The sequence below is a fragment of the Gouania willdenowi genome, chromosome 7 (genome assembly GCF_900634775.1).
Source record: "Gouania willdenowi chromosome 7, fGouWil2.1, whole genome shotgun sequence".
NCBI lineage: Eukaryota > Metazoa > Chordata > Actinopteri > Blenniiformes > Gobiesocidae > Gouania > Gouania willdenowi.
Window position 1 is genome coordinate 38245555 of NC_041050.1, and position 14540 is coordinate 38260094.

General features: G+C 37.4%; 1 protein-coding gene across 1 annotated transcript; it reads right to left on the bottom strand.

Moving 5' to 3' along the window:
• Window positions 1-4464: 4464 nt before the first annotated feature.
• On the bottom strand, window positions 4465-14003 carry LOC114466944 (hyaluronidase-1). The gene is made up of 6 exons (XM_028452819.1): window positions 13449-14003; window positions 10339-10587; window positions 9359-9505; window positions 9183-9269; window positions 7495-7677; window positions 4465-4830 (listed from the first exon to the last, which is right to left on the bottom strand). The coding sequence occupies exons 1-6, from the start codon at window positions 14001-14003 to the stop codon at window positions 4465-4467; spliced, it is 1587 nt and encodes a 528-aa protein (XP_028308620.1).
• Between the last annotated feature and the right edge of the window lie 537 nt (window positions 14004-14540).

The window sequence follows — 14540 nt, forward strand, 5'->3', positions numbered from 1 at the left end:
TAAGTTTGGGAAACAGTGTGTGATGATTGGTGGTGTTAGTGTCGTTGTGTTTAGGCTGTTTACAGCAGTGCCATGTGAATATTTTAAGATGCAGTTTAACCAAAAGGTCATTGGTTCACTACCTTCCTTGTTTGGTGTATTCCATGATCTCATGAGCACTTCTGACTTTTTGTTTCTTGTAATGTTAGAATGCGTCAACAGGCTGTGAACCTTCTGCTGTGCCTGGTGAGCAGTAACTATATGGATTTACACCAGGTTTTAAACATTTTCTAGGCTTTGGTTTTCTCTGTCTTCAAAGGGGCAGAAAAATTACCTCATTGAAAACATTCTCATAAAAACTACAATTAGTCAACATAGCCCTGGTAATGTGCTCATCGTACCTCTAGCTGTACACGTACCCCCGGTTGGGAATGGCGTTTTCAGCGGATCGGGTTTGAATGATGTAATTAGAAATGGTGCAGATTCTATTTTCATCCAACCATCATTATTGACCATTTTAACATAAGCAAAGATCAATAAAAGTGATTTTAAAGAAGTGCTCGGGCCAATTTACATCTGATTAGGTCTTTGGAAATGTATGGAAACACACTTCTTCCTACACTCAATTTGTAAACTAAAAGAATCTGACAAACATGTTCTTGATCTGTGAAAGAAAACATAATTGCCCCCAAAAGAATCAAATGCATCCTTGGCACAGAGAGGTCGAGGTGGGACCACAATGATGTCTCCCTGTATTTATGTTGAGTTAATTGGATTCTTAGACTGTTTACCAGCAGATTTATGTCTGAGACAGTATTACTCTATTGTGTTGAGCTCATTAAGATGATCAAATGTATAGCTCAGCCTCTGTATGCCCACACTTCTCCCAATGGAATTTACTGAGTTGAATGTTTGTTTATTGCTTCTTTGCACAGATCAACTGAAAATCAAGGCACAGTTTAAATGTTTTGACGTTTTTAATGTTTTTTTAATACAGATTCAGAAAAAGAGCTTAAATGACTGGTTTTGAGGATTCAAAGAATTGAAGCTCATTCATTTGTTCTTTTTCAGTATCTATGGCCTTGATGAGGTAGAAGTTCTAACCACTACACTAAAACATTACGGTGGTACATGGATTTTTATAGCGCTTTATCTGTATATTTCTATAAACAACTGCATAACTCACGGAGTCCCTCAAGGCTCGGTGCTTGGTCCCCTCCTCTTTAGATCATACCCCTTGGAAACATCATTCGCCGCCTTGGACTCAATTTTCACTGTTATGCCGATGACACGTAACTATACCTATCTACAAAAGCAATCCCCCTGGCACAACACCACAACCGACATGTTTGCTCTACTTGACACAGAGCTGGTTTTGTTTATTCAGCCAATGCAGCAGCGATGTGAAGGAGAGTTTGATTAAAGAGCGACATATAGGGGAGTGGTGGCCCAGAAAGTCCCTTAACCCCAATTCAACCCCTCGGGTGCCTGCAGTTGGCAGCCCACTGCTGCGCCTCTGGGAAATGGTTAAAATGCAGAGAATAATTTCACTATGATGATTAATAAAGTATACATTATTATTATTGCGTTTTCTCGTTAATACCAGACTTTTCTGTCTGTTTCAGCGGGTTGGTGGACATACGTGCACGTGCGTATGTGTGTGTTTGTGCGTCTCACCTCCGCTATGTTCCTGTGAATAGGGAATTATCCATATTCACGTCCCTCACAGTCACAAGGATGCGTCTATAGGTACCAAAACATGGTACCGTTTGATTTTACGTAAATTGGTAGAAGGTAGTAAAAAAAAAGAACCAAATTTGGTACTGATTCCTCCTCATATGATTGGATTGGTGACGGGTTTTTTTTAAAACTCAATGATCGTTGATCGCGGGAAACCTAATAATCACCAACCTTGGCAATAAGTCAGAAATCATCATCATTGGTCCTGAATCCCCCCTCCCCTCAGCTCAGGATTTCACACTATTCATTGGTCACACACGGTCACCCCCTCCCCACAGATCAGAAATCTTAGCACCAGCCTTCGTCCAAACCTGCCACAGAAACTCTTAACCCATGCCTTCCGTTCGTCCAGACTCCATTACTGCAACATCCTCCTCTATGGTCCTCTACGGTCTTCTCTCCACCCACCTACAAAAACTCCAACATGTACAAAACTTAGCAGCCAGCCTACTCACCCAGACCTCCTCCAGAGACTCCACCACATCACCCCTGCACTCACACCACTACACTGGCTCCCCATAAAACAGCTAGCGTATCCACTTCAAGATCCTGCTCACCACCTACAAATCCCTTAATAACCTGGCCCCTCCCCCTCCATACCTCTCTGACCTCCTACAACACTGCCAGCCCTCTTGTCGTCTCCGATGCTCTGACTCCAACCTCCTCACTCACATCATCAGATCCAAGCGTCGTACCTTAAGGCGGTGATTCTCAAACTTTCTTGGCTCAGTTCCTCTCGTTCTCTTTTTCTGAATTTGTCTAGTTCCAACATTTGGCTCAGAACACTATAAAAAAAAGTCCTAATGGTGGAATCAATAAGTGTTTAGTTTAGTTCAGTGCCTCCTTAATAGATTTATTTCTAGTCTTTTTATGCTCCTCCAGCAGAAAAACTGTTAGGAAACAATATTACGAGTAATCCAGTAATTTCATGAGGATAAACCCTAATTTAATGAATCTACTAACCTACGTATATTGAGTTATGTAACAGTTTTATATATTTTAGGGTTAATTAACCCTTGTATTTTCAGTTCTTGTTCATGATTATCATTTTTAAGCACAAATGTCAAAATTCTTGTATTTTTCAATGCCTTTTATTCATCAATTTTCCACTTTCTCTCAAGTACCCCCTGTAGTGCCATCACGTACCCCCATTAGAGAAACTGCAACTCCCGCCCCCTAAACATCCACCTCTGACTCACTATAATCTTTCAACAGACGTCATAAATCATCTCCTCCACTCTTGTTGTTTCCTGTAAAGTGTTTTTGAGTTATTTATTTTAAAAAAGCGCTTTTATAAAACCGACATGATTATTATTATTTATCCCCACTGAGGTAGTCTCAAAGGCGCTAGTCAACAATGGGGAGCAACTTAGGGTTCAGTGTCTTGCCCAATGACACTTCGGCACATAGATGGGTATAGATCTGGGATAAATCCCCCAACCTATCGATCAGAAGACGACCCCTCTGTAATACCCCAGTTACTGTACACATTTTAGTTATTAGCAATAATGTTTTTATTTAAATGATTTCACAGTTTATTATGTGACATCTACACAGAAAGAGGCCCCAGAATAATGAGTTCCATAACCTGCACCCAAAGGAGAGGTGAATGACAAACAGCTGATTAACATGTGATGTCAGAACAACATCTGGTCGTGTATCGTTGTTTAAATAAATCATAATAAATGATGTTGTACAGAGGAGTGGACGTAATGTGCTCCTTTGACATGACCAGGGCCTGGTTTTTCATAATCAGATTAGATTCTGGATCACGGATTGGATCAAATCTTGAAAATGGGTTTAAAAAAGAAAAAACAGATTATGTAATCAGATTAGATCATGTAATCCAATTTTAGTTTTGATCAGGATTAAACTTTTAGTTTGGGTTTTTCAGAACTTTTTAGTAGGATTTGGATCACTTTGATTCAGAGTTGATTTCAGACCCAAAATGTATGAAATAATATAATATTTAGATCATATACTATAGCCTAAAATATATCCAATTTATTCATCATGTTTTAATTTGATTTGTTCATCCATCAGCCTACAGTGATTAGACTGTAACAGTATAGACTTAATAATCCACAAACAGCTCAATATTGACCACAAATAATATATTTAATTCTGTCACTAATTGATGCATATTCATCACAATCAAAATATTGTTTTGTTTTGTTTTTAGATAATTTTTTAGTGATGCATGCACTGATAAAACCATCAGTGGTTTTTAAAATCCAAATCAGAAATAGTTGCGTTCCTGTTTGATGAGCTGTGGTTATCCAGATGTGCTGATCCTGAAAAGTTTTAATTACTTAATCATGGATAGCGAGAAAAATAAAAAGTATTATGAAATCCGGATCAATTTAACCTGGAATAAACCTTTAGAAAAACCGGGCCCTGATGTCTAAGACAAAGTGCAATGAGCCCTTCTTTGTCATATTGTTCTGAGAAGTGTCTCTATCGGAGTTCCTGACTGAGAAATAAAACATGAAAATGAATAATAGTCTCTATTAAAGTGCTTGAAACTTCCAGCAGAGACGGAGGAGAAAGTGACGAGTGGTGCCACTGTCCCTCATGGCACATCCTGCAACAGGCTTTGAATTCCAGCTCTGAACGTGGTCGTGGTTGACGGTGTAAGTACAGTATGTGTTTAGTTATTCCATCTATCAGGGATTCATTATCTTTCTCAAGGTCACTTCAGAAGGACTCAGGCAGGCTTAGCTTAGCTTAGCTTAGCTCACGTCTTTAAGAAACCAGGCAAAGGCTTCCAGCCACCAGCAACAGCAGAACAGAGAAGTCCAGGACATTCTGAGCTTTAGTCCCGCCTCCTCCTACAGGGATGTCCAATGAAGGCATTGGACTTCCTGTATCTGATGGAGTACTTCCTCTACTCCAGCTCACAGAGGCACGTTTAGTCGTAGAGGTTACTGTAGTCTCCAGAACATTTCCTGGACTTTCCTCCACTGACCCCCGAGCAGGTGCTCCATCTCTGGGGGGGAGTTGATCAGACACGTCCCCGTCTGTGGGTTTATACCACTGACACTGGAAGTCTCTCTTCCAGATCTCTGCTGGGTCCAGTTCACCTGTTTTAGTTTCCAGCTGATCTGTTCCCTGTAACACAAACAATAGAGAATCATTTCAGCACTTACGTCATGTGTCCAACTTAAGGCGCGGGGGCCAAATCTGGCCCTTAAAACAGTGATCCTTAAACTTTATTAGCTCTAGTCCCTTTCTCCTATTTCTGAACCTTAGTCTGACGTTTTGCTTAGAAAACTATTTAAAAATAACAATAGATCATATGATGGAATGAATGAGTAATGACACATTTTAAAGAGTCTCATTTAATAAATAAAGGGAAATAAACAGTATTTACTGCAGTGGTTCACAAACTTTTTTTTTTTAATACCATTTTCATATCAAGAATTTCTGGCGACCCTCAAGACATGAATTTTTTTCTAGACTTATTTTTGATCATGTTTGAGCTCCGATCCAGTATTTATATTCACAAAGTGAAAATATAGAAATACAGTTGTTTAAGATTGTGTTTTATTTTTTCAAAAAAAGAATAATAATTACAAATTATTTCAAAAATCTTTTTTAATTTTTCCTAAATTTTAGGCAACCCAATTCAGACTCCAGGCGACACCACATGGGGTCCTGACCATAAGGTTGAAAAACACTGATTTAGTGGCTCCTAAATACTTTTATTTCTATAGTTTCCAGTTTTCTCACACTTCATTTGTTCATTTTCCACTCGCTCTCTCTCAAGTACCCCCTGTAGTTCCATCGCGTACCCCTAGGGGTTCACATACTGCTTTAAAACATCCAAATTGGCCCACAGAGGAAAGTAAATGTGGCTGAGAAATAGGGTATTTATTGCTTATTTTGTTTCTGCCTTCGTTACTCACTCACACGTGCTGTCCATTTTGTGCAGCTGTTTGTTAATAACTGTGCGTGTGTAGCATTTTGCATCAGTAAATAAAACTCTGAATGTTTCTGGTCTGACTTCATTTGAACTAAGACTAAGTTTTGGTCCATATCGCTCAGCAGTGTAAATGACCAAATACTTTAATATCAAAGTACGGTTGCAAAAGTAGGGAAAATATCTGGCAAATTTCTACGGGAACTTAAGCTCAGGAATTTTAGCAATATTAAAAAAAAAAAAAAAGAAACTTTTCAGGAAATTATTTATTCAACTTAAGCAGAAATTGAGAGTATTGTTAAATCACTATCATATATAAATATTGGCATCCATGCAAAATAATATCCAGTTTTATTTGGAAGTAGAACTTTACAATTATTGAAGTGGAGTTTTATTGAATTTGTTAATGAAACTTTACAATATTTGTTTGTTTGTTTGTAGAAAACCACTGAAGTCATTTTTACTCCCAAATTGTTGAAAGAAAACAAAATTTTCCTCCAAAATTCTGCTCAATCCTCGTTATTTGACAAGTTTTCCCCAAATTAAATAAATATAGTCATGACCTGTCACCTATTGCTTAGATATTGTTGGTGTGATATACTTTTATATAGTTTATGAATGGAAATGTTAAATAGCACTAATGATTAAATCCACTTCAGATCAAACGTATCCGTATTTGTCTCCTGAACTAAAATAAGTTGAACACTCTTGACTTAGAGTCACTTGTTTTTCAATGACGCACAAAGTCCTGCTTTTATTTCTGTAGCTTTTTTGACAAAATCCCCGTTTAGAGATTTTAAACGTGCTTAAGTGCACAGCGAGAATCAAATGGACTTCTGTTTTCCTCGCTGGTGTTCCAGTACTTTCTCTTTTTGCCTCAACACAGAAGATCCTCAGGCAACTGGACTCCCTGCTGTCATTCTTCCTGTTTCTGGAGAAAAACGCATGGCTGTCCTGCATGTTTTTATCATTCTTGGCTCTAAATTATACTTCATTTTTCTTCTTGCTGCTTTTCCAACACAAAGGATGCAAAGTGTGATGGTATATTTTACGTGTGGATACAGAATGAGCTCAAAGGAGAATTTAAAGGCTTGTTTTAAAGCCTCTTTTTTTTTTCTTGCGGGGGTAAAATTTGAGTTTTTATGTTGAGCTGCTGCAGGTTCAGGTGGATGATTCTGTTTTCAGTAAAGGATCCATGAATCCATTTCTATTCCTACATCGATCTGTGCTCGGACAGTTGTCCTTCCTGACGACATTAATGGATCTAAAATGGAGCAGCTTTATTTACTGCTCATTCAACCTGAACAGATCGTGGTTGCACTTCATTTGTTGATATTAATACTGTATTATTTTGATGTATTTTGAAGTCAAACCTAATATGGATTTTTATTGAAAATGAGAAAATCTAGGGTTGTACTGACAGAAAAAAGGCTCAGACACCCACACCAAAATATTAAAACCTATCATTTTCATTGATTAGGAAGTCAAACAAGGTAATTAATCGATAGGAAAGAAATTAGATGATAGATATTTGTATTTAGTGTATTTTACAGCTGATTTAGGACCGGTTAGCATTAGAGATGCTAACAGAAAGCTAATACAAGAGACAGAATACATTTTATTAGGTGATTTATTTCAGGCTCAGCAATTGTGATTAATGTAATTAAACTGTAGTAAGTGAGAACATAATTGTAATTTACTCTGAGGATGAAAAATAATTGTAACTTAATTATAATTGGAAAAAATGCTGGTCACTGTAATTGTATTTGAATGGATAATTAGAAATGTAATGGTAAATTGTACCCTGCATCTGGTTGTGTACATCTTCAGTGTTTCACACGTCTCATTCTTACCTTCTCTGGTGAGGTGGGTGGAGGTGGGAGGTGGAGATAGGCAGAGCGTTCTGCGTTTTGACGGACACATCGTCCTCTTCCCTGACACAGGGAGGCTGAGCAGAGCCTGGTTGCCGTGGTTACGTTGAGAGAATACGGTCCCAAGACCTTAGTGACAAACTCTGTCAAGTCCTGGCACTCTCTCTGTGAACATTGGGACGGAGCAGAGATACACGTGGATCCAGACGGAAAGAGTTTAGTGATGAAAACAGCATGTGAAGTTCAAACATTAACTATGATCATCTAAACCCCAGTACAGTGTGTGTTCGAGGACATCCTCAGGTCTCAGAGTGAGGTTTGAGGAAAAGCTCTGTCACATTACACAACCTTATTAGTCCAACCAAACGCTGCCAAATGAAACGTCCTCAGGCTTCAAAATAAAAGTCCACAGACTCAATGGCCTCTGGCTTTTTATTTTGAGGGAAGCGGAAGTACACATGATATAGTAAATAGTATAAAGCCGTTCTTTCCTTTTATTTCTTAAAAGTGAAGATATATCAACGTGTTGTTTTATTAATAGATACTTAGTTAAATGAAACATATCTTAACCATTAAAAATAAATAGAAAATAACAGCTATCAATTTTACTCTTGTATCAGAAGCAGCACATATTGATGACATCATGTGAATTCCCAGTTTCTTCAAAATACAACGTCATGTTGAGTTTTACGTTCAGAGCCGTTGAGTTTGACTACTTTTATTTTGAAGCCTGAGGCCGTTTCATCTGATGCCGTTTGGTTTGTGGTTTGGTAGTAGATAATGAAGCAGAGAAGAAAAGCTTTCCTAAAGGATCATTACTCTCCCTTAAACAGTGCGCTGACACGCTCTGGTGGCTGAAGTTAGCGAGTAAATCACAGACTGTTGAAGATGCACAAACGCTGAGGATAGACGTCCTTTTGGGTGTCAGCGCACTGTTTAAGGGAAAGTAAAGGCATCTTAGGAGAGCTCTTCTTCTCTGCTTCATTGTCTACTACCAAACCACAAAGTAGGAACTGTCACCCCCTGCAGTCATAGATTATTTTTTCGGGTCACAACTGATTTTTTCCTCTTTCTGTAAAACAAAGAGGTTTATATTGACATCTTTAACTTTTCCTGATTATTTAGAGCAACTAAAAGCAGCACAAGTTGTTATTTTGACTGAAAAAGTTACTAAATGATGTAAAAAGCTGCTAAATGATCTAAAAATCAGGCTGAATGTTTCACTCCATTAGAAAACAATGGGATGTTTACAGGCAGTGGGGCCGTGTGACATCATCAATCATGTGATTTCAAGAAAGTAGTCCTATTTTTAAAAGTTAATAAAACGAATATGGTGAAAAGTAATGCGTTTTGCTAGACATACAGTAGATCTTAATAAGAAAGATACATTTCCAAATTATTGGCCAAATTTGTAAAAACAGTGGAGGATCCCTTTAAGTGTGTGTTTGAGAGAGATACATTATTATATTATTTATTTTAGTATTGATCAGTAAATTACTGGTATAATTATAATTTTCTTAATAATTTAGTATCCATTACCTAAAGCATTATTGGTGATAAATCCTCTTCATAGATCAATTATCCAACAACACTTGCATAAATCTCTGAGCACATACTGTATTTAGCTTAAGTACAAGTTATTCAAGGAGGAATTAAGTTTAATTTCATACCTGAGACTTGGGTTCACTTTTTTCCCAGATAACGACTCCAGCTGTTCCCATGGCAGCACTTTCTCCCAACGTGCTGACCAGGTCGTCCTGTGAATGAGCCCATAATGATCAGAAATCAAACTTTCTCTCCTCTGGAGAAATGGATGTTTGCGGGTTTTTCATTGGTCGTTGCTCACCTGAGATAGAAAAGAACTTGTTGAGATGTAGATACTTTTGACCAAAGGTAACACGGGAAGATCAAACTCTGTCCCAGTCAGAGAAGATACTCGCAGGGCTTCTTTAATCTGACCGTTTACATATTGTTTAACTCCTGAGGTGCCACCCTGTCAAAATAAAACACAGTCATTCACAAACGGTCCACGCACTTTGGTCTCAAAAGATTCTGTTGAATTTAGCGATGATTCCATTGGCTCACTGTACATTTTTAATGTGATTTAATGTGACTTCTTGAGAAATGGTGATTTTTGCTCGTCCTTATTTTTCTTCTAATTTTTGTTTTCCAACATCTCAGGAAATACATCACATAGGAAACTTTTTGTAAACTAATGAATTATTTTCTACAATAATCTGGCACTCTTGACGTTTAATATAGAACAAAAATACATTATATGTATGTATTATATATTATTAATATTGTAATAATAATAATACATTTATACAAATAATCTAAAAAACATAATATTAAAAACTACATTACATAAAACATTTTTAACAGAATAAAGTTCAATTGTAGTTCTAATTATAGTTAATGTTTTATTCCCTCCACAATGTGTGTCAAGTATGCAAAAACGATTAAATTAATTGCTAAATTAATTGCACTTTTTATCTACAAAAGAAATGTGAAAAATCATAAAATATTTTTTGTGGTTGTTCATTTGATTCCAATTAAAAACACTAATAAAAATGACTACAGATTGTTAATCGCACTTTTTATTAGAAGAAATATGAACACTTTGATACGAATGACTGTATATTGTTAATATAGGCTTTTATTATCTATTTTACTATTACTGATATCGTCCTGATGGCTACATTTAGATTAAAAATCAATATTTTAGTCAAAAGACAATGGCTGAGGTTAAATAGTAATGTGATGTCATAATGAACACTGCTTAATTAATCTAGTTTCACCAGTAATTAATGATAAAACGCTGACCTGCATCTTCTCCATAGACAGCAGAGGATAAACAGCAGAGCTTCGTTTCCAAAGCCACAGAAGTTCATCATTCAGAGCCATTTCTGACGCTGGGCACATGCCAGTGTAATTAGCCAGGCTAGTTTGTGTAGCGTCTCCGTTGTAGCAGCTCGGGTAAGGAGAGATGCCCCACAATGCTTTGGGCCTTAACCATCTCACCTCCCGCAGCGTCTCTGTAATTACAGACTGAGCTGCTGCTTCAAAATCCATCTGCAGCAAAATAAGATTAAAATGGTTTTTCACTTTCATTTACACACTTTATTTCATCACAGAAATAATCTGTTAAAGTACATCAGTACTGGTCAACATGAACACAATAACAGTCATGGTTTATTAATTTCCTAGTGTTATGACTGTTAATCATTTTTCATCCATAGCAAATAAGCTGATGCACATATTGTGACTTTAATAGAAAGAGACCAAGTTTAACTTTTCTACTGAGGATAAAAACTAATCTATAAGAACAGAGACTGTTGTATGAATACACAGATGTATTGTTTTATTACTGTGTCATTACCTTCTGAATCCAATACCCTCTTTGTCTGACGACATCATTTTATGAAAAGACAACTGTAGGGCGTAGTGAATGATAACAATGTATAATATAGTGATAACACACATTATAAAGTCTCACATTGTAGATAAAAATGTATCGCTCCAGTGACGTGACGCTCGGGGAATAGTATGAATACTGTAGTATGAATAGTATGAATACTGTAGTATGAATAATAAGAATACTGTAGTATGAATAGTATGAATAATATGAATAGTATAAATACTGTAGTATGAATAGTATGAATACTGTAGTATGAATAGTATGAATACTGTAGTATGAATAATAAGAATACTGTAGTTTGAATAGTATGAATACTGTAGTATGAATAGTATGAATATTGTAGTATGAATAGTATGAATACTGTAGTATGAATAATAAGAATACTGTAGTATGAATAGTATGAATATTGTAGTATGAATAGTATGAATACTGTAGTATGAATAGTATGAATTGCGTGTGTCCTATGAACAGGAGGAAGCACTCAGAGGGCTGTACGCATCATCTCCTGTCGTATGTTTACATCTCTTATCGTCGACGGCTACACTTGTACTTACGGTTTAAATGATCAACTTACTGAATTACTAAAGGATGAGTTCAGTCATATTATATTTAGAATTTAAAGCTTATTCCACTTTCATTTAGGCCTCAGGATGTAGAGGAAGTGTACAGCCCTCAGTGCAAGGAAATAATGCATTGGATTTAAGCGCATCAGACTTTATATGGATGTGTTTTTTAGTATTAAGGATGCGTTATGAACCACTCTTAGTCCAGATGTGTGGAAACACTTTAAAGGAGTCGCTCGCTGTGTCCTCTGTCCACCACTCGACCCTTCAGCAGCAGCACGTTAGCGTTAGCTTGTTAGCATGAGCTCTGCTTAGGCCTCAGGCTTCACTATCATGCTCATTTAACCTGAACAGATCTTTTTGCACTTCATTTTTGATGTTAATATTGTATTATTTTTACATTGAAAAACAAGCAGAAGAGTCAGGTAAACCTAATATGTATTTATTTAAAATGTATTCAGCGTTGAAAGTAAGCACTTTGTTAATTCAAACTTAAGTGTTAATCTATAGATGATTCCCTATAAAATCCTCATGTGTACTGTCCAGTTTTCAGGTATTTATTTAACACTTGTATTATTATTTTGGCTAAAAAGTTACTAAATCGTTTGGGATCAAATCGTTCTAAATAAACCAATATCATCCTAGAATCAGCAACAACAAATTGTTTCACCCCATGGACACTATTCACAGTACAGATAAGTTGACGTAAGTTTAAGATAAAGTCACAAACATGGATTTAGAATCATGACCATTCATTTCTAGCTAAGTTCAGACGTTCTGACAGGATTTAACAGCAGTTTGGTGGAGGTGTGTTAAGTGTGCACATGGGTTGCAACCCAGCGACCAAGTGTAAAGGTGACACATGATTGTATGGTGACACGCTGTGTTTACCCAAAGGAAAGTGGCAGTGGTGAAGAAGCACCGCTCAATGTTTCTCTCCTGGGAAGCCTTTCACACATTGATCTGCTGATTGTATCCAACCTTTTACTTTAGTGTTTCTGTAAATGGGACAATCTGATCGATCACGAGCTAAAACATTCAATCTTAGTAACAATGTGCCAACAGTATACTGTTGGCTTTTAAGGAAAGATTCATAGTTTACTAGATGTTATACTCAGGAAATGTAACTATTGACTAGGGTGACCAAATTACTTGTAACGACAAAATACAATATAGCAGATAAATTAAAAAAAATTATTAAATTATGGAAACAATGAGAAAAACTCCTTCTAAATGTAAAGATGTTTTTTTTTTATTATTATATTATTATTATTTTTTTTTTTTTTTTAAAACAAACTTGAGGCTTACAGAACATTAAATAATCATTAAATATATACTTTATTCTTTCTGTTATCTGTGGAAGTGATGAAGTCTAGACCAGATGATGGAAACTTGACCTGAACCAACAGGGAACTCGCAGACATTTTGATGAGTTTGTCAAATCCACCCGAACGGTCCAGACAACACGTGAAAAGAGGACGTGTGTGGGTAAATCCGGACGTATGGTCACCCTATAATAACCCTATAATAACTATCTATTTTCTACAAAACCTAAATAAGTTGAATCTGACAAACTAAACATTGCAGTAATTGTAGAAACCCTTGTAAACTCATGCTGAGTCATCATATTCAGTGCTTCTCCACCATCTTTCCACATAATTAGATCTTCTTTGAAGGTTCTTCTAATGTAAAATCATTGCAGGAAAATGTTGATGCTTTGCAGTAATGAGTTAAAGGAGACGAAAACCACGTTTCTGTTGCATCTCACATCAAATGATTTCTTGTGAGAGTTTCTTGGCACCCTGTAGTTTTATTCCATCTGCTATCTACTTTTAATGTTCTGTCACCCAAAAATAACCTTTTTCCTTCCTCACTATTTAGTTTTTGCACCTCCTACTTTCCACTACTTTTCTAAAATGTTGTTGATACTTTTACTCAATTACTTTCCTCACCTGTGACCACTTCTCCACCTCCTCTGGAGTCCAGCCTGGAAAAAAAGTCTTCATCAGATTCCTTGAAGCCTCCCGATACATTTCTTGCCTCTCCCTGTTCCTGGACCATTGGGGGACCCACTCACTCCATCTCAGAACCCCCAACCCCAAGAACCTTGGAGTGGGTAGTGCTGCGTCTAAGTCCTGCTGTATCTTCTGAAGGTGGTTGTTGAGACGTGTGTGCTGTGGAAGCCCCCCGTTGACCGGTGTGTCTTTATCTACAAAATACGGGTAGTTTCCTAACGTGTCTTCGTAAAAGACGGCTACGCGGCTCCCCCGTTCCATCCCGAAGGTTCTGGGATCTAGTCGGTCAGAACAGGAGGAATCTGGGACGCCCCAGAAGATGATAAAAGGCTGTCCAGATAGGAGGGGGGGGCGAGCTAGCTTAGGCGGGCCGGCTGCGGAGAGCCTAGCAAAGGCAGCCAATAGGAGGAGGAGGAGAAGGACGGTGGAGGACTGAGTCCGTTTGGTTCCAGGATGTGGTTCTGGACGTGGACGCGGCTCCTTCCACTCCATTGAAAGTCCTTCAGTCTTTCAGGTTCTCACCTCTTCAGCTCCTCAACGCTGATCATGTTTCTATAAAACACAGACGAAGCGGTTACACCTGGGTTCTAAAGCTGTGGCTACTTCATTGGTACTGTATGGTCCAAAGGGCTGCCAGTTAGAAAAGCACTTCTTAAATACTAAATGTTCACGTTCTCACTAATCAAGGCTAGTGTTAACTTAAAAAGGTCGGAAATGTTTAAAGGGAACATATAATACGAATTTTTCACCTTTTAAAACAGTTCCCTGTGGTCTAAATGACATACAGTATCTGTGCAGGGGTTTGGTCAAAACATAACATGAATCAAGCAAAAGGGGAGGTTTATGACCCTGTAAAAACCTCCGTTTTGGGGGTGTGTCTTTTTGTGCCGTGGACACTTAACTTACCTCATGTGTTCAAAGACACTGCAAAAGTGGATTTTTCATATTATGTCCCCTTTAAGTTTCAACATGCAACACTTTATTTCACCTAATTTATGCAATTGTTTCATTTTCATTACATTTCATAGA

Excerpts from the sequence above, each read along its gene's own strand:
- LOC114466944 (XM_028452819.1), bottom strand. The coding sequence starts at position 14,003 with ATGGAGTGGAAGGAGCCGCGTCCACGTCCAGAACCACATCCTGGAACC. Across the intron at positions 9,506-10,338 it reads TGTCTATGGAGAAGATGCAG|GGTGGCACCTCAGGAGTTAA; the intron begins GTCAGCGTTTTA and ends TTATTTTGACAG. Across the intron at positions 4,831-7,494 it reads CACCCACCTCACCAGAGAAG|GGAACAGATCAGCTGGAAAC; the intron begins GTAAGAATGAGA and ends TTTGTGTTACAG.